Here is a 25,369-nt window from a genome sequence, read left to right as displayed (position 1 = left end):
AGCAATCGCTCTTTCTTACAACTTATCTAATGGAATGTTAAGTACACCCGACGTCTTTTCTTTCTCCATGTATTTAATATATTAGAAACAACTTCACGAGTTTGACTATTTAAAATATATTTATGCAATTTACTTTTGAACTCTATCACTAACTGATGACAGATGACACCACTGTTACAGTCACTGGACATACTATGGACGACGTGGTAACCAGAATTAGTAACATCATCGATGAATTCACTTCTTGGTGTGAACACAACCGACTAGTCTTGAACACCTCAAAATCAGTGACAATGAAATTTTATAACAGAAATAATAATACTCAAGATGAAGTATTCTCTATTGATGAAATAGATATGTCACAAGAAGTAAAATTTTTAGGAACAATTGTGGATGAAGCCTTGAATTGGAACTCTCATATTGACAGTGTCTGCAAGAAACTCAATAAAGCATTTTTTGCAATAAAGCAGATGAAAAACTATGTAGATCAGAAAAGTCTGATTAGCATCTATTATGCAATGGCTTTTTCACATATTTCCCTGAACATCATGTCTTGGGGGTGCGGATCGGATTTCAATAGGGTATTTATAGGACAGAAACGTATTCTGAGATTGATTTTTGACATGGAATATCGTGAGAGTTGTAAATCAGTGTTCATGAGAATGAAATTGCTGACTGTCCCAGCACTGTATATTTTTAAATGTGTAGTTTTTATTAGAAACAATCTTACAACTCTCACAACTAATGGATCCTCTCACAATTTTTATACACGTCACGCTGATCAATTGAGAATACCCCTCCACAGGACAGCTAAATTTAAAAAATCACCCTTATATAATGGGATCATCCTGTATGATAAATTGCCATCCTCGATTAAAAATCTGAAATCCGAAAATGTATTCTATAACCGTGTTAAATCCTTGCTCATTGAAAAGTGTTACTATAGTCGTCAGGAATACTTAAATGATAATTTAATGTAGTTATTATATGAATAAGTGTAATGTGAATGTTATAAATGTTATTTATTAGTGTTATAGTATGCTTTTTGTTTTTAATTAACCTGTCATATGTACATATGTACATATTGTACCTATTGACGAAAATAAATCAGTTTTAATTTTATTATTATAATATAAGATATATCTTACTGACAATAGCTTTTGTAAGTGTTTATATTTTTATTCTTTTGTGTTTTTACTACATATCGTTTTTGTTGGTTCACAATTTTTTTTATACTTCATTTCAACTATGTACTAAGGGTAAACAGTTTGATTTAATTGCCGTACCATATATATATATATATATATATATATATATATATATATATATATATTATACCACAGTGGTTTAATAAATTATTATTATTATTACTGAATACGGTATTGAATTTGGATGTTTACTGTTCGAATAATCTGACAGACTGGAAACAGATTTCTACACATCTACTGCACATCTTAAGGGAAGGGCTTCTTACCGGCCATGACTCATTCTGGTGGCTATACGTCATCTTTGAAACGAGTTTTAATAGCTCGCTTAGTCTGATCGTACATTCAATTAGCAATTTATTTTATTTTATAATGTTGGTATACTCATCTCGAATATATGTTCACAGTTTCAGCTGTTTGGCATGTTTAGTTTGTTGGTGAGAGGCATACAAGGTATACGTGTTTTGCGTGTTCGGCGATTTTCTGCTATCAAAAAAATTAACAAAAAATTTGCAACAGATTTTGTGTAAAAAATGGAATCAAGTGCTCAAAAACACTTGAAATCTTGACAGTGGCATAGGGTGATTGTACTCTGAGTCAGAAAAATGTTTACAAGTGATATAAGCTGCATACATTCGTCCCGTTGATTTCACAATAAGTCAAATGGAGTGTATTATTCTTGGTTTCTGTGTGTCTCCACAAAAAAATCAAAAGACTCAAAGTCGGGTAACTGAGGAGGCCACTCTTTCACACCATCGTCAGCGACTCTTGCCAATATTTTTTCAGAATTTCTAGTGATTGAATTGCTCCCTGTTTTCCAAATGGGTTATTGAGTTAGGTTGAGTTATATACGGATGATCGCAGTTTGATTGTAAAATGTAGTGGAATATTATCGAATCCTATAAAAGAAACACTAGGGAGGGATCCAAGATTGTTCCCCTGAATTTCATAAATGGCATGTATTCACTGTATCTGGTTATAATGAGAACAACTCATCATCAAAAATCAATTTTATAGCAGACTAATTTAGTACTTGGTGTCAAGGTAATAAGTATATTCGGTAGCAATATGACAAGACGTCAAAATTATATCTATGAATTTTTTACAAGTCCGTAGGACTTGTGGTTTTACCTATTGCCGGTCGCTCGGTTGGTATTACTAACATTCATCTGAGAAAATTTTTAGGTCGAGTGGTTCGTGTAGATTATTTCCTGAAAATTTTTCAGCCGAATGCATCGATATAAGAACAAAATATGAATCATCAAATTATATCAATTTTATGACCTGAATAATGTGAAATTCCAACAAGAACATTTGTTCCAAAGTACAATTATTGAGGAAAAAATGTTAGGGTATGTTAAATAATAAGATTTAATTTTTTGAATCTAACGTACTTTGAAATAAGACCTCAGATCCGGCATCCGACCTACTTGACGTGGGTAGATGTATCACCAGTACGTCGCGTATCCTTTTCAAATTTATAACACGAGTGAATTTTGATTATGATCTTGAGATTTCTGGATATCATATATAAATTGTTGGCGTTCGAAGTGGAGTTGTTTTTTTTCGTGTGGTTATGTGAATCAGTGAAATGTGGCAATTTATTTTTCATTTCGGTCTCTTGTATATGTTCATTGTATTGGTGAGTTGTTTTATTTATATATTCAATTAATTCGTCTTAATGGAGTTAGGTACTAGTCACTGTTATACAATCATAATATCTGAATAAACCTGTGATTAAATAATAATGACACGTAGATGTTGATTTCATGGCTATCACTTCTATCGCTGTTGGGAAGAAGAAGTGTTTCGTTGCTGTAAAGCTGTCTTGGTTGCTCATCTTTAATTTTTTCATCATTTTTTCGTTGTGAAAGAAATAATCGAAGTACTTCGAAGTTAATGTCATTGAGGTCTTTTGAGAGGAGAAATTGCCCGAGAAGTCATACACAATGACAGTTCATCCATTTCTATCTCCATTATTAATACATCAAAAAGTAATATTGGATTCTGTGAATTTCGTGAACCACTCGTACAACTATCGACATTCAAACTGGCAATGAATGAATGATCAAAATATCCAATCGATTAACAGGTAAACAGCGGGAGGATGCGCATATACTATTCTATCAATCTGTTTGAAGATTTGTTTATTTCAAAATATGTTTTCCTTCAACCAGCTGTCATCCCCCTAAGAACAACAACCCTCAAAAGTGAAAACTTGTGCAAGCTATGGATTAGAGAGGTCTTACTTTTGAACGTGGGAGTTCTAGCCGTAGGTAGTGAAAATCGATCATGCGATCTCGCGGTTTCAACAACCGTTTCATGTGACGGAACAAACCTCTCATGCCAACCCAACCGGCTACCGTCCCAATACCACGTATATATTTATGTTTCGGAAAGTGAAAATTCTAAAAATACGCATTGTTCGTGATGCATCCAGTAACTTTGTAAATAATTGAAGCGTTCACCGCTAAATTTAGTTATATTATATTTTGTCTGCTAACATTGTCGAGCAAACTGTGTTTGCAGAAGTAGTTTATTTCCGACGGCGCAAACTGTCTTGACCTCGTAGATGTTGTTTTGGAGCTGTACATAGTTATTTTTCTACCGGGTGGTCATTCGAGATTAGAGTTGTACTAACCTTGAAGCGTGACTTTGCCCTCTTCAATCGACACCCACACCCAAGCTCACTATTAGAAAATACATTACCCCAAATCATAATATTGATAATAATAAAAATAATAATTTTGGTTTCAATGGTTCGAAATTTGAAGAAAAACTGTACTGGTTTATGTGAATTAGAGGATCCCTCTAACTCTAGACCCTCCCCTTCAATAAAATAATTTCTAACTGTTACCACCATTGTCCAAAAAAGCTCTGGAATTCGTGCCTGATGTGAAGGCAGGTCTTCTGATATTTGCTAACTACCCCAGTTTCCTTATTTGAGTCCAGAATGAAGCTGGATATTTCCTCAACTGAACTTTCAACTATCTTCTACTCATTTGGCCGAGAAATACTTTTTGGTTTCTTAGTTTAAGTAAGTGAACTCGAAAAGCGATATTCAATTTCCTTTCGATACGTAAAACAAAAATGTGAATACAATGTGGATTATCTGTGAACTAAATGTAATTGTTCTTTCGGCATGTACTGTGGGTAATATACGTGAATATAGCTAACAGAACCCTCATGGCTTATACTCTTTCCAGCCACACAATGAAGTCTATACTCACTCATAGAAAACTCAAAAAAACAGACAAAAAAACAAAAAGTTGCATTTATAATGTACTACTGCACTCCGGAACATTGGTGTAAAGACTTTCTGGTCGAAAAAGCACTCCAAATCATACAGAGAAAGCTATCCGAAGACGGGGACCTAGAAGATAGAACAAACTTAACTATAGATGTAATTATGGAATTACTAGGATGCTGTATACGAAACTGTTATTTCCAACTGAAGGACGAACTCTTTACACAAGATATGGGAGTGCCAATGGGATTGCCGTTTCCACCAGTTATAGCCAACATATATATGGAGTGGTTCGAAACTATGGTCATTGAAGAAGCCCACAAGAAACCCCAAGTCTGGTTAAGATTCGTTGACGACACCTTTATAATATGGAACCATTGAAATACTGAACTAGACGCTTTCCTGAAACACATCATTAGCGTAAGACCTTCCATCACTTTCACAATTGAGGAGGAAGTTCATCATCAAGGTCTCGAGAAGGAACTAGACATCATCAAAAATTATCTTCAACGGAATGGCTACTCTAAAGCGATGGTGGAATAGACTTTGGCTGGAAGACAGCAAGAGCTTGGCAAAGAAGAGGAGCAGTCACAACCAGTGCTTGCTCTTCCCTACATCAGATGATTATCGGAAAGGATAAGAAGAATTCTATCCGAGTACCACATCAGAACCTGCTTCAGGAGGAGCCGCACAAATGTTGTTCAACAATGTATTCAGGCAAGCTAGCGTAGAGATACGCAACATATGGAAACCCATAATCAAGCGAAAAATGACCAACGCCAAACGATCATCTCCTGCTAAACCGGTAAAGTAAAAAAAGGTGATTAGTGAAAGAGGAATCAGTCCAGTCATCACCCGAAGATGATTGTGATTACTAACATTCGAAACGTCGTGAAGTAACTTAGCTTGGAATCTCTCAATTTTTAATTCGAATTTTTTGTTTAATTGTTCTATTTTTTACTTGTATTTCATTTCACTGTAATTTCTTTCCAGGTTTTTTTTGCTTAATAATATTTTTATTATTTCCAGCTATTCTTTTAAATCAATCATACACATATGGTATACGGGGACCAACTCTACTTTTACTAAAAGACTACTTAACTAATAGAGTACAAAAAATAAAAATCGATAACCAATTCAGTAGTTCTACGGAAGTCAAAATAGGAGTTTCCCAAGGAACAGTACTAGGACCAATTCTGTTTCTAATTTATATAAACAGTTTAAGTACGATACAAAACTTCAAAGGGCATCTCATATCATATGCAGATGACACGGCTATTGTTATTACAGGGGACTCATGGGAAAATGTATACAAGGATTCACAGAAGGTATTAAGCGATGTAAGGCTATGGGTAAATTATAACCTTCTAAGTCTGAATGTTAGTAAAACAAAATTTCTAACTTTCTCTTTACTACAAAATGACCAACCGAAAAAAAATACTTTGAGTATACATCAAACAGGGTGTGAAACACAAAATTGCTCTTGTCTATTGATAGAAAGGTTGATAAATATAAAATATCTAGGTGTTATGATAGATCAGCATCTGAGATGGGACGCGCACTCTGATTAGGTAGTGAAAAGACTCAGATTGCTAATTAAAAGCTTCTATCAATAACGAGATATTTTGGATAAAAGAAATATCTTTATATTATATAAATCTCTAGCGGAATCTGTCCTGAGATATTGTATAAATGCTTGGGGTGGAATGTATAATAAAACAATAAAACCACTTCAAACAACACAGAACACTTTGATGAAAATTATATTGAAGAAACCTAGGTTATTCTCAACACATCAGCTATATAAAAATTCCGAGATCTTGAATGTCAGGGGTCTATATTCCTATCAATGCCTTCAGTGGATATTCAAAAACAAACAGAACTACGAAAAAAATCTTGCTGAAAAATATACAAGATCTGTTGAGGATCTATCTATCAGAATACCCAAATTCAGAAAAAGTCATACACAAAGATTTATATTCTATTTCGGACCTAAACTATACAATATGTTACCTCTAAAAGTAAAGCAAATAACAAAAATGGTGAACTACAAACAAAACATTGAAAGTTTCATTCTCGAAAACAATACACTAAATTTAATTTTCAACTGATATACACTCCTCTATTACTCTATTACTTTATTACTCTATAACTTATTACTTATTCTTTCTTATTTTCTCTTTCTATCCTTTCTCTCTATCTCTTTCTCTATCCTAACCAACCTAACTAATATAAAATAATTCTTATGATAAATTTCAAATTCATCTACTCAATATTATCAATATTATCATTATTATTTTTCGAAACTCGCAATGTATAAAAAAGTAAATTGAGATACCCAAATGGGAGAATGAAACATTACAATACAAGCATTCATTGCTTAGGTATGTTCTATGTTTCCTTTGGGTTTACGATGTATTTTTATTATAGTAGATATTGTACCAAACAAAATATGAAATAAAATAAAAATAAATGAAATTAAAAAAAAAAATTCACCTGTATTGGTTCTTTCGGGGATTTCAAATCATTTTATATAATATCAGACAATGGAAGTCCGAACTGATGAAATTCATCATGAAACATTGTCAATCACCTTCAATCATACATCCAAGAAGGCTATAGTCCCTTGGATTTCTTGGTATATTGTGATTTGGATTTTTGGTTTGAGAGAGTTCGGGTGCAATAGGAAATCGTTCAATGCCTCTTCACGATCTTTTCATATCACAGACGTAATATCCACATAACTTAGCAAACAATATGTGGTTCTACGACCAGGGCCTCTAAGGCCTCTTATTCAAAATTTTACATGATTAAGTTCGCCACCACTGGACTTTATGTACTGCCCATTACGGTAGCATCGGAAAAAACACCATTCCACTGAAAATAAGTTTATGATAAACGAAGAGGGCCCTATTGTCATGGCTATACGACCCAGGGGAGTGAACGCAAAAGTAACTCCAGCCTGTCCCATTGAAGGAAAAGCTTTTCTTTCTATGTTAAAAATTGGGAGACGTTTTGAGAAACACGACTTGAAACCAATATTTAGGCCAACGAAAACTGTCAGAGAGAGTCAAAGGCCAGCTAAGGACCTCAGAGAACCTTCAGCAACACTCGGGGTATACCAGATTCTTTGCAGCTGGGGGTCAGTCTACATCTGAACTACGTACCAGTCTCTCTAAAAACTGTCGCCTCGGACATGCTCTCAAAGAAGGCTCACTCACGATATATATCATTCGAAGAAATACAAATACTCGATGAAAATCCAAATTACTATCTAAGAATACCAGAAATTCAGAAACACAGGATTAATTTCAATAGCAAGAAAGAGGCAATAAACATTCTGGCAATGTCCCCAATTGTACATAAATGAGGTAATTCAATCCAATTAAGATGATATCATTATATTGAAGATATACAGCCGGAGACGAAATTCAACATTGTAGTTTCTGCGTTGAGAAGAGCTTGAGACTTCGGCCGTTACCTCATTGTCTTTGATAATGTCTACCGCAATAGTAGACGAAACGTCTGGCATGAAAACCTGCAAACCACGGCTATAAAACCCAAAACTAGCTTTGATACACTTATCTCCGGCCGTGACTACATCGAATGTTTCAGAAGTTAATCAACAACATCGACATATTTCAAAGCTCATTTGATATCTGGAGAATTTTTAAGTTTTGAGGATTCAGGCAGAGTTTGTCTACTGAAAAGTTAAGATAAGTATCTGTGTACTCCTTAACTTTCTTGATAAGCAAAATTACAAAATAACAATAATAAACAAGTATAAATAAATATGATGAATAGCGCATTTTTCTTTGTAAAAAATACAATGAATTCACGCAGTAACTTATAGGAGGGAACTAGAAATTTAACTTTTCCCTACCTGTATAATGTTATGCATTATAATTTTTATTTTTTCTACATTGTGTGAGGCGAGAATCCCTGAAAAGATGCATGAAAAACTAACAATACTATATTCCCCAAAGGTACTATAGCAATTATATCTCTTTCCATTTATAAACGTAACTTTGATACTACACGCTTTCACTATAGATACCCTGTGAACTGAAAAATATTTTAAAAAAGCTCAATGCTTCATTCTATTCTTATCTAAAACTTTTATACGGAACATTGTTTGATAACTTCATTCCATCTCGAACTTATAGTGGAAACTCGATGTAACACTCTTTGAAATTGAAATCAGTAGAGGCGTAATTAACGAGTTATATGTTGAATAGTTGAAACCAGACAAATTTTGCATCAACTGTGATAATATGTTTTTGAAATCAAACAGGCGATAAATAACTTGCTTCGTTTACATGTTTTAATATTCTACTTTTTTTTAAATATTTCTTTTCTAGTACCCCTCGAAGGAAACGATGAAAATAAATAAACAGATTCCAAACAAACTACATATCCAAACGGAAATGCATCACAGTAGACAGACAAAAATCATACTTACTTCTATTTTTTTATACATATATTACATTAATATCCAATTAGATGAACTTCTTTGGTGATAGCGCCTTTCTCTTAAATAAAGGAATAGTTCAAGAATTTCCTAGAATATTTAGTTATATTTAAATAGTGATATCGTTTGAAATATTTCTAGCTAGACGCTAGTTCATCAAAGGTTAAAATTAGATTTCATGTTGTGTGCCAAAATTTGAATGGCTAGGTCGATGACCCAGAAATATATTTATTACATTTTGATAATAACTAATGAATACATTCCTGTCAGAAAATAGTGAATGGCCTAACCAGAAAGTTCCTAGGAAGGTACTTAGTCAGTGTTTTCGATTTTTTATGTTCGGATACCCACTCAATGTACTGCTTGGTTTTCTGATAAAGTATCTTTATTTAGTCAAGTTAAGCTATTGGTGGATTGTAGCAATATCAATAAGCAAAAAGACCAACACTTTTTTTTTAGGAATAGTTGGTGTTGTTGTAGTCCAAAAATCGTTCCTTTGGAATTTTTTTTTTTACATTTGTCGTCAAAATATTTTCACTAGTATCTCAACTCTTCAATCCTCAACAAAAAATCCTCAACAAAATAATCGGCAAGAAGTTCACTGAAATTTCCTTTTCCTTCGAAATTAATTTTTGATCCATAATTTCATGTGAATTTTCTCCAAAGTTAGAGACATTTTAGGTTTAACAGAGAAGGTTTTTCTGTCCGCCGCAGTAGCAGACGAAAAGTTTGGCACTTCAGTTTCCATTCGACTACGGACTATAGTATTTCCAATACCAATTGGAACAGCACAAAGAAGGAATCCCCGCCTCGATAGAGGCTTCGGCATATTATTTTCCAGTGGTAGTTTTTCAGTTACTCATTCTTACAATCATAGCAATTGATCACTTCATGAAAAAAGTATCTCAACTGAATGTTTCCACCATGGGTAATTATGAAAACTTCGAAATTTAAGGTAGTTGATTTCCGAGTCGAAAACTCTAAAATACAATGAAAACACAAATAATCACACCAAATTCTCGTCAAACATATATTTACAAAATAATAGAGGCCAACAAAATTGCTAGAAATATCAAAATTCTTTTTCGCTATATTCGGATGAGGTGAAATTATCATCGGGTTCAATAACGATCGGATTTATGGAACTTTGCACATAATATTTGTTCTCTTCTTTTGTAACGTGGGCCACACAGTCCTTCCACACATCACTATTACCTACTTCATTCTCCACTCGCCTTATATTATCAAGCACCACAGCATTCAAAGTTGGTGACTTATTACATTTCCGCAAGCTTTCTTTCATTGTGGCCCAAACCATTTCAATTGGATTGAACACACAATAGTATGGAGGCAAACGTAAGAGGATATGACCACGTGTTTCACACATCGAATCAATAATATACTCTTTTTTGAAATTACGTTGTTTTATGGTCCCCAGTAAAATACCTTTTTCGTTGGAATCTTTTCAGGTATTCCCATGTCATGATTTCGCATGAAATCAAAAATATCTGCTTTTTTCGTGTTATTGTTTGGTATTGTAGTCAATAACCGAGAATGATACGAAGCGTTATCCATAACAATAACCGAGTTTGGAGGAATATTTGGTAGAAGCTGCATACTGAACCAGGTTTCGAATAAAGCCGCAGTCATATCTTCGTGGTAATCAGTAAACGAATCTTATATATTTTTGGCCGACAGAAGCAGAGCGTTAGGTACGAAACCACTTTCATTCCCGGCATGCAAAAATATAACACGTTTTCCCGTTGAAGAAGGTGTGTTCAAAGCACAATACTTGGTTTCGTCTACCCAGCCATATTTGACAACATCATGGGTGTCAAATCAAGTTTCGCCGAGGTAGATTATATGTCTGCTGAATTCTCGGTAGCTTTTCATTCGCCTCAAATATTCTTATCAGAGTTGAACAATGCGTGTCGATTTCGTTATGACCATCCGATTGTTCAATTTTTTATATTTGAAACGACAATAAGACACTTCGTAGAGTTTCTAAAGATTTGTAATTATAATCGGGATAGTCGAGTAATTTATACCAAATCATTTCCAAGGTTGGTACTTCATTTTTTTGTATATACCATAAAATGTTCGCCGAATCACATCTTTTATAGCACCATCAACGTTTCCGAATTTTTTATTCCTTTGTTTTTGTCTCATTGCATGGTCAATGACATGCCCTATTTTAATGACTTGAAGAACTGTCGAACGAGATAGTTTCGTTAACTCGCATACTCTATTCACAATAGCATTCTGTGAAGTGTGACAGTTTTCCTTCTTCAAGCATTCATGAATATTTAAAATTACTCGCTGAACTTGAACATGTAAATCCTATTTTCAAATTCCGGATCCCTGTCGATTGACACAGATTCCTCACACGTAATGTTATCAAACAAAAATCGGTTCAAACGATGAGATTGGAACCTTTGGTGTGAAAGTTGAAAACTTTTTATAGAGATCAATACCCTAACACCAAACTGATATTTTTACACTCGACGCGCGTTTCGCTAACAAGATTAGCATCTTCAGGAGAAGCAAATTAATACTGAATCTAAAGACTGTTTATATACCTAAAGTTTTTTGGTCCGATTTGGACTTTGTTTGTTGAATGATGATTATCCTAATTGATTTTTCGGTAATTAACTAGTGGAACCACTACCTGCAAAGTAATTTGTCCGTTTTTTAATCTATTGTTGACAAATTAATTTGCAGGCAGTGGTTCCACTAGTTAATTAGCGAAAAATCAATTAAGATATCCGTCATTCAACAAACAAAGTCCACATTGGACCAAAAAACTTTAGGTATATAAACAGCTAACCCTTGTCTTTAGATTCAATATCAATTTTCTTCTCCTGAAGATGCTAACCTTGTTAGCGAAACGCGCGTCGAGTGCAAAAATATCAGTTTGGTGTTAGGGTAATTGATCTCTAGAAAAAGTTTTCAAAAATCGGTTTGCAAAACCACTTACTACCTTACCTAACCCCACAAAGACACGGCACTGATAAAGAAATATTGTGAAACGGTTAAATAATTAGTATTCAGCCAGTCCAGATAGCCGAGCCTTTATTCCTCAATTACATTTGATTGCACGTTTACTAACTATCTGGGCGACTAGGGGCCACAGGCAAGAAATACATTTCCCATTTGCCGGGCAGTGATTATGAACACCCCTCGTAGTGCTCTTATTTTTATTGCTGTTCCAATTGGGTATGGACAGACTGTACCCGCAAGTATTTTGTCTCTTCAATGAAATGTTTCATCAGGTTTTTTCAGTTATCGATAAATTTTTTTGAGAAAAAAAACACAAGCACTACAGGAAAATCCTTGAGGCGCTCTAAGAGCGGAGCCTGTGCAAAGGTAGCGATCCACGTTGGATTTAAGTCGCTGGAGATTAAATTCATTTGGAAAAAAGTTTTTAGGAAGTTTATTCCACATAAACGCAGTTCTCCAAATTGAAGAGTTCTCAAAAAATGAAGTTCGAAGTGTACTGAGTTGAACCTGTTGAAAACGATGAGCAGTCACAGTCCGTCGCATATTTCTGATGTACTGCTCTTGGTGGAGTCACTTGAGTCACTTGAACACCTCCCGTGAAAGTATCTATAAAAGAGTGACAAATCTCCAACCTCTTTTCGATATTCCAAACTATCAAGGTTGCAAGTGATGTTCGTGTCTTCAATCAGGCGGATGGCTCTTTTTTGGATGGAATCCAGCAGCTTCGGGGTATGCTTAGGGGCGGAGTTCCATACATGAGAACAATACTCCAAAGTAGGCCTGATCTTAGCTTTATAAAGCATCGAAAGTTGTGGAGGTGTGTACAGTTTTCTGGTTCGGAACAGTGTTCCAAGCTTTTGAGAAGCAGCCTCTGCAATTCCATCGACATGATTGTGCCAAGACATATTGGTGTCCATTTCAACCCCCAACAAACCTACCGAAGCAGAAAGCGGAATTGTCTGTCCTGACATTATTATATTCGGTTCGGAGACATTCATCTTTTTGCAGAAGATGTGCATCCGCAGTCGATGTACTGGAATCCAAGTGGAATGACGAGATGAGTGTGCTGTCGTCAGCAAAGCAATAAATCTTTGATATACAATAAAAAGAGGGATGGGGACAATATGAATCTTTGGGGAACACCAGCTTGAAGTTGAAATGGGACTTTTTCTTGTTCTGCCATCATCTGGAAATGAGTTGATGATTGTCACAGTGGTGCCACTTTAATTATTTCATTCTTGAGTTTGTCACTATTTATTCATTGTATTTGATGAATATTAAAGAAAACGATATATTTTTCTCACAGCAAAACAAAATATTTTTTTCGACGCATGTTCCGCTTACCAATGTAACATTGTCAGGAGATGACTGAGTTTAAATCATCTACTGATGATGCTTACTTTGTAAGCGAAACGCGCCTCAGGGGCAAGATTCTGCTCTAAAAGGAAATTTCCATTTTAGATGTTTCATTCCCAATTTATTGTTTACTCACAATTTTTAGTGTAACTCAATACTTCACTGTTTTTCAAAACTCTCCTGAAAAATACGCCATTTTGATATTTGTTAACTACTCATGAATATTTTTTTTATTCGGTCCCTGGCAATTTACTTTATTTTAATAACTTGAAAAACATTGCATTTCTTCAAAGTCTTTTCGAAACTCATATGTGCATAAGAGAGTTTACAGATCAAAATAACCCCAAAAATATTCAGAGATTTTTCTTTCACTGATATGTCTTCTGTCACTTCCTCATTATTCTTCTCTCGGAACTTCAACTGTTGAAGAAATTATAGTTTCTAGTTCTGTTTCAGGTAGAGTTTGGGAAACGGGTAACGGTAAAACTACATCATCACTCTTTATTTCTACCAACATTGGTTCCTCTTCAACAACCTCTTCCACTGTTATATTGGGTATTTTAGGCTCCACTAAAATACTGTTATCATCAATGAAATCAATATCGAGTTCTCTTTTTTTGTCAGCATCCACGCTAATGTCTTCCATCAAATCAGTATTGATTTCTTCTTCCCCTGTCTCAATTCTTGTTTTTGTTATTTCAGCCTCTACATCCTTCTCCACAGCTTCAATTTCTTCGTTATTGAATATTTGTAGGGCATCTGGGATCCAGGGTTCTTCCAGTTCAGCACTTAAGCTGTCCGTAAACTGTTTTATTCTATTTAGGAGATATATCGAACGAATTTGGATGTTGACTATAGCATCGTCGAAAAGATCAAGAATAACCTCCAAAAATTCCGTGTGTATCAAAAGCAGCAAACCTTCCAGATAGGTTGGTTCTTTCTCAATAACTTCGTTCTCATCTATCGAAAAAATGCTACTATTGGGATTTTTCTCGAAGATTTTCAGATAGTCTCCCGAGTAGAGTGAAATGTCGTCACTCTTGAAATCATCTATGCTCCTGTTTAGGGCTAATACATTTTTGTAGGTTTCTTTCTCAAATTTTTGTTTCAATTCCATAGTCATTTTTCGCACCCTCAGTAGTCTTCTAGCAGCGAACCTCTTCAGGTTACCATTTTCGCTCGAGCAAAAACATTTCAAGTCTTTCAAGTAAGTATCTTTTCTTCCCATTCTCACCGAAGGGTATACCAGTTCCAAGATCCCGAACAGGGGAGTGTACCTATAAAGGTACCTAGAGTTTTTCGTGAACATCTCCAAATAAGGAATTAGGTGCATGGCAGCCCACTCAATGCCATACTGCTTCGCCAACAGTGGCAGTATAATGGGTGCTGTTCTTCGCACAGCGAAAACCGGATCTTCCAGAAGTGTCACATAGGAAATGGTCAAGTTCTTAGAGAAATACTTCTTATTAGCGAATCTCGCTATGTGCAAAAAGGCTGCGAGCAAACTCATTCTCGTTCTCCAGTGGGCGTGTGAGTTCTTTATGAGAAAACTGGCTACCTCCTTTATGGAAGAAAGATACTTCATTATGTCTATGTTTTCTGGCAGGCTGTCCAGGTTCTGGAGTAGGTTGGCTCGAACCAGCATAGACTGGTCGCGTTCCAAGAAGTCTATAACTATCGGTAAAATGGTTTGTTTGAAACAACTTTCTGTAAGGACTGAGCCGAGGTTTAGGATGTTTCTGGAGAGAGCTGTCCTCACGTCATCATTGCGATCTTCTGAAAGCAAAATTATTTGAGGGACGACGCTCTGTTTGAACACTGGCTCGAAATTGTTTTCTGGTTGGGTCTCGTAGGAATTCTTCAGGCTTCGACAGTAGTTAGCAAGGTTCTCAGCTGCTGCAATCCTCACACTGGGTTCGAAGTCTTTCACGAATTCTTGATATATAAATAATATTTTGCCCCTCATTTTTCCATGAGGGATCGCCTCTTGTAATTCTGCTATGCTGTGTGCTAGTACTTGGCGCATTTTCCATGATGGGTCCTCTGAAAGATATAAAGAAATAACTCAAAACTATTGAAGAAACTGAGAAATTCTGTAGAAAGCTCTACGATATAATTCGAGGAAATTGTATTCACCTGCACAGCTTGTTATAACTTTTAATACATGTTCTTCTATTTCGTTTTCTGTCAATCTTCTAGATAATGCTATAGAAATAGGTACAGCATTGACTCTTACGGAATCCTGAAAGTAAATGACGAATCATAAACGGAATATTTTTTAGATGATGCTACTTTTTGTACTAAATTTTTTATGGCAAAAAAAAGGTTCTATAGACTATTTTCAGTTTTTGTTTTTGTTAAAATAATATAACTGAGGACTTCAATCAAAAAATGAAAAATATCTATGTGAACATCATTGAAAAACAGAAAAATTGAGGAACAACTTTTTGAAAAAAAGGAATTCTTATTGCACCTAAGAAATCATATACTCGTATATATTCTGTAACTCTAAAAATCCATAAACGTCTTATAACGATAAGATATATATTTTGTGATCCTCAATAGTTGCTGGTTGATGCAGTCAAGCTGCTGGAAAATAATTTCATGAAAATTAAAAAATAAATAGATAAGTACTTTTTGATTATTCCCATATTGATTTCAATTTAAGAGCCACCGGTAGACAGCTGTTTCAGCCTGTTGGGCATCGACAGTACTGGGCAGGCGGTCCTTGATTGAAGACAAAATGAGAAAAACCAAGAAAGTACTAGATAAAAATAGCTGCGTAAACGCAAGCGAAACATAAGTGGAACCACCTATTGGTGTGACACCCAAGTCAACTTGCCAAGTTTTTATGTCAGTGATGGTGGTTTGACCAATCAACCGACAACTGCGGTAACAGAAATTTGGGAAGCTAACCTGAAATGCCATCGGAAAACTTGGCAAGTTGACTTGGGTGTCACACGAATAGGTGGTTCCATTTATGTTTCGCTTGCGTTTACGCAGCTATTTTTATCAAGTACTTTCTTGGTTTTTCTCATTTTGTCTTCAATCGAAGACCGCCTGCCCGGTATTTTTAGGAGTGATTGATTTTTGGGAAAGAAAGTTTTTGGCTTTCTACTAATCCATATTGATACAAAAAAAATATATAACTCCTTCAATTCAAATAAGATTCCTGTTGGCTGGGATTATATTGAATAGGTGAATGAATGTCATTACGATGTCATCGATGACATAAGCAGATCAAGCTTATTCCGTGACATTAAAACTCGTAATTCATGAATGAATTGGTACTAAAGAGTCTTGGGGCGAGTGTCTTAAGGCGAAACATCGATGTATACCAGTGAGGATGACAGTGTTCCATGTAAGTGCAATTCGTTACCATTCATTTAGAGTAGAACTCATGTGAATGATATCTGATTTTTATTCCACAACGAATGTTTGAAATACAAACTGAGTAGAGAAAAGTATCTTCTGTATAATTCAGTGTTTATGTAGAAGTATTTGTTTCCAAAGGATTTTTTTTTCTTTCGTGTAATGCAATGTTTATATGAAAGTAGTTGTTTCAGGAGGACTTTCATTCAGTTTGTGTCTGAAAGTAGTAGAAAGCCAAAAACTTTTCCAAAAATATACACAATATATTTGAACTTGTCCAATTTTATTATTTGCACGTTTTGTGGTATCCTACATTTGTCCGTGGTGATTTGGGAAAATAGACTGAATAAATGACAACCAATTTGACAGATGTAGCTTCAACAAGATGGCCGTTATCAAATGTCAAAGTTCGGAACTCCGTGTTGAAAGACCCTAATATTTCACCATCAAAGAAAAGTTATATGAACTCGGATTATTTTCAAATACTCACCATGTCATCAAAAATATTGTCAAGAACTGGAATGAATTCATCCTTGAGGACTTCTTTTTCAATTGTGGGAATCATTTCCACCAGACTTCTGGCTGCTTCTTTCCTCACTATAGGTGATTCATCTTGAATGATTAAACGAAAACTGTGTCGAAGTTCAGTCTTTTTTTCCTCTCTAACTTTTGAGTAAATCGTCTGAAAAAAATATATTCAGATGAAAGAATGGCCTATTAGGAAAATCAATCAAATGATAATTCAATCCACGCAGACGTGAATTGAATCATCATTTTTCATTCTAACCCTGACTGACGTTGGTGTTTTTAATAGCAGCTCGTTTTTATTTTTTGTGGATTATATTGGAACACCCAAAGATAGATATTTTATGAAACTCACAGAAAGTAGACTTGATATTACGAATAGTTTTCACAATCTCTTGCTTTAATTTGCCCAAAAAACTAGTTGTGAAAGTTTATGTAAACTGTTCAATCTGAACTTGTTAAATGTTCCAGAATAAATTGGAATAGAATAGAGTGGAGTAGAGTAGGGAAGAACAAAGTACGAGTTGAGTAGAGTGAGGTAGGGTGGGGTAGGGTAGAGTACAGTTGAGTGAGAACAGTAGGGTGAAGTAGAATGGAATGGAATAGAATAGAATAGAATGGAATGGAATGGAATGGAACGGAACGGAACGGAACGGAACGGAACGGAACGGAACGGAACGGAACGGAACGGAACGGAACGGAACAGAATAGAATAGAATAGAATAGAATAGAATAGAATAGAATAGAATAGAATAGAATAGAATAGAATAGAATAGAACAGAACAGAAAGGAATATATTTCAAAAATTCATTCAGCTGACATTTCAGTTCATTCCTACTTATTAGTTCCTTCCCATTTCAATCGTATTTCATTCTTGACGTCTGCATAATGCACAATGTTGCAACAATGATATTATTTCAACCATAAAAATGAGTTCACGTTTTCAATAAACAATTTTTGGTGTAAAAATAGTTATTTTTGTATCAAGGGTGTAATGGAGTTGTAAGTTGTTCGAAATTATGAACACTGAGTTCATCTGATTATAAACATCATTGGTGGAGTGAGAATTGTCTAGGAAATTTAATATCTAGAAAAAATCAATAAAAAGATGGGGGTACGACTCACATATTCACAAACATTCCAAAAACTTGAGTTTCGAACCTTTCAGTCATATTCGTGACTGAACTCTTGCCTTCTGACAAAAGACGCTTTGGTCAACTTATATACCTACTTCTGATCTATCAAACACTGAAGTTTATTATTTTCGAGTTTGCACTCCTCCTGTTCTGATCATTTTTGGTGTTATTGTTGTGACTTCTGGACTTTTTATATTTTTCAAACGCCTAATGGTGTCTAATACTTCCTGTTCTGAAGGTGTCTCTATAATAAGCTCAATATCTTTCCATTTTCTGGTTCCCGCAAGTTTCTTATCTTTCTAACAAATTTTTGAAACTTGTTTTTCCATCTTTCTGGTACTTCTGTTACACTTATTCTTTATTCTTGATATATGTATACCATTCTTAAGTTACCCTTCATCAACTTTTCGAATCTTTTGGTGTAATAATATGATTTCTTCGTTTTGGAATCTGAATTCGACATATTTTGGTAAATCTTCATCAGACTCTTTCTTCTTTCTTTCTTTTCATTCTTCTTGCAACTTTATTAATGATTTTATTGGTTCAATTTTGGTTGGATGAAATATTTTGTATGACGGCTACGCTTCCGCTCGTCTTATGATGGAAAGGCCTATTTCGGATATGCAGTTGGTAAGTATTTCGTCCACTAGATGGAGTGACATTTTGTTGCTCGCTCCAACTTAGGAAGAGGAATGAAATCCTCTGAACGAATTCCGATTTTAAATTAGTCAAGGAAGCTATAGATTACGCTGTAGACGACCCCTCTCTATATAGAAGGCCCCGACACTCTGTCGAATAAGGCCCCTATGTCCTCCGTTAACAGATGAATAATATCTTCATCCATCTCACCCCAGCCAGGTAGGGGTACACTGCGAAGGGCGGTATGGATGTCTGAGGACTTTCATGCCACCATCACAAATCAGTCATGACCCATTCGTCCCTCTGACGAAAATCAGCCCAAAGGGTAAGGGAGCAAGACTCCACCCTGACATAAACGACGATCACCATCGACGATTTTAAATTATGGGATATCATTGACTTCAGGTCGATGATAGCCACTATCTTGCACTAATGAGTGGCTAATAAGCCCGAAACCGGTCTGCAAGGGGGCCCGTTCAAAAATTGAAGGTTGTATTGCCAATTGCATATGCAGAAAATTTTCTGTGAAGATTCCTGCAGTGACGCCTGTTGGATATAATCCAACGCCCTTCGTGGTATTAGCCAGGGGAGTAGTTGTTTTCTGATAGGCGTCAGTCCACTCAGTAGGTATATTCGAGACTGGTTTGAACGTTCAAAGTTCATTTCTTTAGATACGAATATTCGGTGTACAACAAAAATGGAAAATGTGTTTATTTTTTCTGATTGATTCGGCCGTTACTTTATGAAGATACATAGTTATTTCAAACTAGGTGTAGTTTTTGAAAAAAAGAAAAAAAATTTAATGTCATTTTCATAAAATTCATTGCTCATATGAAAGTAGATGTTTCAAAAGGGTTTTTTCTTCCAGTTTGTATCTGAAATAAACCTCTTTGAGATATATAGATATCTTCACACAAGTTTTGATTGCGTTTTTCTTTTTATTTTGTTCGGAAGTTTTCAATATTTTTTTTTGTTTAATGATCGAGAAGTAGAAAGCTAAAAAACTTTCTATCCGAAAAACTAATCTCGCCTACTGACACAATTTGGCACTATGACATAATTTAATTTTTTGTACAATATATTTATTGTGTTCAGAATATGAAGAAATAATTCCTGATTCCCAATAAATTCATATCCTAGCTACGTACTTTTATATATCTCACTTTTGTTTTTGTTTCAGGTAAGATGCAGATTTCACAAATTCAAATATTTATGTATGGTAAGTCTGTTAATTTGGATTGAATTTAAGTAACTATTCTCTTGCAATGAATGCCTAGTTTCTCATGCTTGGCGATAACTCAATTTCCATTTTTTTTTTCGTTCTTTGAAACGAACAAAAATATATATTTTCAAGCAGTGGTAACAGCAAAAGAGTCGAGAGGGGGAGGTTTTATAGCATCTTTGGAAACATGTTATAAGTGCGGACCATATGGCGAAATTTCGACGCAACGATTTTTTCGAACTTATTATCAATATTATAACTATACTACACACTCCTTCTTTTTTTTTTATCAACGGTGTATGACATGGAAGGTGAAACTTGAACCTTTGGCGTATAATAAATCCTAAACAAGCACTTTTTCCTATCACCAGAAATGCAATACTCTTCTTGACGCGCGTTTCACCAACCAAGTTGGCGTCTTCAGGACATGCAGAAAAACAAACGATTCAATTCAACTCTTATTGGAATGTTAATATGTTTTAAATATGTTTTTCCGTTAACCAGCTATCGCACCCCTACGAACGACAACCCTCAGAAGTCGAAAATTATGCGAGCTAAGGACTAACGTAGATTGAAAAGTAAAATGTCGGTATATGAATTAGGGAGTAGTAAGACGTTTTTCATTATTTTTAACAGTTCTGATTCACTTTCCTGATATTTTTTTGCGAAGACTATATTCATTCGGCTTCGAATGGAAAACTAAGATTGAAGCTGTCGTTACAAATAAATATCTATTAGAAATAATTTCCCTCACCAGAACAAAAAAACTATCTCGATGCGTGTTCCGCTAACCAAGTAAGCATCTTCAGGAGAAGACTAAATCTTAAGCATCTTCTAATGATGACTGAGTCTCAGTCTTCTCCTCTAAATCCTAGTCATCTCCTGGTGACTAAGTCTTTCTCCCCTGATGATGCTAACTAGCTTAGCGAGAGACAGTTTTCTTATTCTGGTGAGGGAGAAGTGTTTTCAATAGTTGAAGGGAAAAAATTCTGGCTAATAGTCAGTAGTCGAATGGAACCTAAAGTACCAAACGTTCTGTTGACGATAAAACGTGGTATTCAAGAACTTAAGAACCCTAGAAATGAACTAAAATTCCAGAATACAACTCTGTTTGACATCAGAACAGTAGCATACCTGTCAACAATGTGGACTAATCAGAACAACCTAGCAACAGTGCGGACCAATTAGAAAGATCAGGTGAAAGTGCGGCCCAATGAGGAGTGAGTATTTGCATGGACGCCACACCATCACCACCCTATCATCCCAGCTCTCGGTCCCACCATCACCCCACCACCCTCTGAAATTACAAAAACGAGTGAACATCTAACTCGCCAGTCAGTCGTTGCTGAAATTCCGCAATGATGTCTGCGCAAAAGCAGACGAAACATTTAGTACTTTAGACCTACCGGTTGGGATTTCGTCCTCGCTTATCGTTCTTGTATCGTAACCAATAGATTAATTTCACACTAGAGGTTCCAAATTTCACTTATTAGGACAGTTCATGATAGTTAACCAATAAACGAGTGAATAACACACCTACCGGGTATAGTGCCACTGCCGAACATTTGCTAGTAAACCAGTCTTCATTCGACAAACCTTCTAGCATAGGAACTAAAAGCTCTTCCGTCAGTTCGCTGTTCATGTTTTCAGCCATGTCTTTCAATGTCTCCACCGTTTTGGCTCTAACTATGGTTTCGTCGGTGTTGCAGAGTTTCCTGAGCAGATCCAGGATCGGTTGAGAGTGTTCATACCCTCCTACGAGGGGAACGAAACCGTTCAGCTGCTCAGAGAGGTTCAAAAGTATTTCGTCGTGGAAGTCAAGGTTTTCTTTGATGAAGGGGAGCAGCTCCTTTCTCGTTTGTTCTGCTCCTAGTAGTGAAGCGAGAGATTTCAGCTCTCGCGTCATTTTGATTTGTATCTGAGAAAATGAAACCTGTATTAGAGGTGTTGTATGAAGTCAATAGACTATCAAATAGATCATGTAATCAGTCGGCTGGCTTGGTTGCGAAGTTATTTGATTTTATGTCCCGTTTCTTCGAATAAAAGAACATTTTCAATACGCTTACTATAGACTAGTTTTTGAAATGGGCATGTAAATGAAATTATTTAACCTTTCTCCCACGAATGTAATATGGTATATGATATATTATAGTCCTGATTGAACCCATACCTCTTTGAAAAAAGATAAATTGGTCTTTCCAACCAAAACAATTAATTCAATGAATTTTTATTCTTCCGTAATATGTTCTTTCTGTATGACCAATATGGAGTTCGGACAAGAAGTATGAGTCAACTCAGCGAAATTTTGCGAAACTGGAAATTCTTTCTTGTTTTCAATGAAGGACCACGTGAACAATACAGGTGTTTGTGAATATCCATCATATTTCCGTAATTTCGAGGAAATGTCAGTTCTTGATAAGCGGAACAAAAAGTTTATTGAATCAACTTGCCCGTATTTTACGGAACTGAAGAGTCTTATTCATTTTTAATAAAGCTACAGCAGCTCAAAGTTACAGCTTCCGGACTGTATTCGGTTTCCTATAAGACCTACTGTGGGTCACCATATCGATAATCTGACCGGTGCATTCAAAAAACCCTATCTACAAGTTTGAACCGTTTTTCAGGAATATTCAAAAATGTACCAGTTTTCATAGTTCTTTGTCCCATTTTGGAGACCCATGAACTACTGTGAGTCACTATATCGAAAATCTGACATCAAATTCATATCTAGCGACATCAAAAACTATAGTGGATTCTCAATCGTGAACATGTTCACAGTTTTATAGAGACCCACGTCAAAGCTCTAACTCTTCAAAATTTCTGTTCTATTCTTCAAAAACTAACTTCTCGCCGAGTTTCAGACAATTTGACGAGTATTGTTTGTATTGTTCGATATTACTAGTGGGTCGACCAAAGTACGGATTAATTTGATTGGATTGTTATTCCAGCAAAAAAATTTCAGTGTAACGTTGACAATTTTAGTGAAATGTGAGTGAATGTTGATTTCGCTAGGTCAATTATGGTTTGTCCACAATACCATTGGATTCCTTGCCCAGACTTTTTCTTTTCTATTTCCCAACTTGGACGTACTAATTTCTCTTTATACATTTCACATGCAAATAATTGTTTACTAGGAACCATAATAATTGATTCGTCGACGTAAAACTCATTACATTTTTTAGATTCTTGTTATCACAAGAAAGAATAACATGATTTCGGTATATCACTCTAATGGTGTAAAAATATCAGTTAAAGAGGTTGAAATGAGAATAAATAACAAAAACAAGTTTGAACTGAAAGAGATGATGAGAGGAAACAAGCAAACACTCTAATTTTTTACTCAAATATCTGAATTGCTCAGAAGTGGGACGAAGCTTTGAAAGGAATATTTGTCATTCAAAAGCAAATCGCATTCCTCTTAAAAAATTGTAACTATTTCTACCGCTTCGCGAAAAAACTTCCTGTTTTAAAGATTGGAAATAATCAATAGATCACGTGAAAACGCGATCATTTCATTCTTTGTGATACACTCACCTCAAGATTTTCTTCCCGAATTGCATCTTTGAAAACTTCATATTCTTTCGGTGTCGTCTCAATTTCAGCCATATTTTTTCACGAGACAAAAAACTTAGTTAACTAATAAAGAAACCACTATTTCTCCGAGTTATTTCGCTACATGGAGACTGACAATCTTATCAGTTAAAACGTTAGTTATTTTATCTACTCCATATCAATAATCTAGTTGCGTTCATACTCGATAGAATAAGAATGGGAGACGCTACAAATTTTGTAACCGTTTAGGCGTGGAGACTAACTATTATGACGTCATTTGTTTGAACTTTGAACGGCGTTTGAACGACGGTGTAATTAAAGGTTATAATTTCTCTCGTGAAAACTTTAACGGTGTTTCATTAGAATAATATTTATTTTTCTTATTAGTCAGTGGGCTATGCTTGAAGACTGGCAGTAAACAAATCTAAAGAAATTAACTTTAAACGTTCAAGCCAGTCTCGAATATACCCACACAGTAGGTTGAGTGGACTGACGCCTATCAGAAAACAACTACTCCTCTGGCTGATACCATGAAGGGCGTTGAATTATATCCGACAGGCGTTAGTGCAGGAAACTTCACAGAAAATTTCCTGCATATGCAATTGGCAATACAACTGAAAGAGTCGACCTTCAATTTTGGAACGGGCACACTTGCAGACCGGTTTCGGGCTCATTAGCCACTCATCAGTGCAAGATAGTGGCCATCATCGACCTAAAGTCAATGATATTCCATATTTGAAAATCTGAATTCGTTCAGAGTCTTTCATTCTTCCTAAGTTGGAGCGAACAAGAAAATATCACTCCATCTAGGTGACGAGGTACTAACCAACTGCATATCCGAAGAAAAATCCCCAGTTGTCATTCATCCATAATATTTCATATACAGTGCCTTCATTTCAAAACTTCCCACCCCTAGTACTTCGTTTAGCAGGGAGAATTTTCCGTAGGCAAAAACTCGTCAATTTAGATATCGAGAGCCGGTCGGTCGGTAGCCAAGTAGTTCGGCGTGGGTGATTTGTTCACTCACTCGAATTGACTGCCGTGTTGGTCGGTGGTTCAAGCCCTAGTCTGAACGATCGATTTTCACTTGCTATCGTCCAACCCGTGTTAGGAATCACACGTTAAAAGGTAAGACCTCGTTAATCCTTAGCTCGCACAAGTTTCGACTTCTGAGGGTTGTCGTTCGTAGGGGTGCGACAGCTGGTTAACGGAAAAATAGATTTTAAACAGATTTTAAACAGAAAACCAAAACCTCTTACCAACTCTGCAGAGGGGTACCAAAATAATATTTTTATTTATTTAAACACATAGGTAATTACGTAAACATTTTTATAGTAGGTGGCGCTACCTGGTGTCAATGGTAAAACTGATTACATTTTCTTATTTTGCCTAATACAGTACTTCAATAAAACAGAAAAATTTACAAAATAATTATAATATTTCTGATATATAGAAAGAGAACTACAAAGCAAAGAAATAATTAGCAATGTTATGCTTATGAAGTTTCAGAATCCATTGACTCGTCCGAAGAGAAATCCCCAGTCACACTTGAATCTATTATTATTTGGTCGAAAACAGTGTCTACCATTCCGTTCAATCACCACATTTTCTCTTCTTAATCACATGGGCTACAGCATTAGCCCA

At 35.5% G+C, this 25,369-nt stretch overlaps 2 protein-coding genes across 2 annotated transcripts in view; one reads left to right on the top strand and one right to left on the bottom strand.

Annotated features, from left to right (window-relative positions):
- Positions 1–25,369, top strand: part of Msp300 (Muscle-specific protein 300 kDa) — a 409,159-nt gene that overhangs the window by 65,223 nt on the left and 318,567 nt on the right. The window lies entirely within an intron of this gene.
- LOC111505800 (uncharacterized) lies at positions 13,518–23,946 on the bottom strand. Its single transcript, XM_023160674.2, has 5 exons — positions 23,708–23,946; positions 21,714–22,091; positions 17,142–17,333; positions 15,416–15,521; positions 13,518–15,322 (listed from the first exon to the last, which is right to left on the bottom strand). Exons 1-5 carry the CDS (start codon positions 23,777–23,779, stop codon positions 13,677–13,679), a joined length of 2,394 nt encoding a protein of 797 aa, XP_023016442.2. The 5' UTR covers positions 23,780–23,946; the 3' UTR covers positions 13,518–13,676.

This window comes from Leptinotarsa decemlineata, unplaced genomic scaffold (assembly GCF_025532065.1).
Source record: "Leptinotarsa decemlineata unplaced genomic scaffold, Ldec_3_MD MMD2_P_RNA_scaffold_12, whole genome shotgun sequence".
Taxonomy (NCBI): Eukaryota; Metazoa; Arthropoda; class Insecta; order Coleoptera; family Chrysomelidae; genus Leptinotarsa; species Leptinotarsa decemlineata.
Note: the sequence above shows the minus strand (reverse complement) of the source record. Positions and strands in the feature narration are given on the sequence as shown.

What these genes read in the sequence shown, in the direction of transcription:
- LOC111505800 (XM_023160674.2), bottom strand. Translation starts at nt 23,779, where the DNA reads ATGGCTGAAATTGAGACGACACCGAAAGAATATGAAGTTTTCAAAGAT. An exon ending in CGGCAGTGGCACTATACCCG is followed by an intron (nt 17,334 to 21,713) that starts GTAGGTGTGTTA and finishes TATTTTTTTCAG; the next exon opens with ACGATTTACTCAAAAGTTAG. An exon ending in AGTTATAACAAGCTGTGCAG is followed by an intron (nt 15,323 to 15,415) that starts GTGAATACAATT and finishes TATATCTTTCAG; the next exon opens with AGGACCCATCATGGAAAATG.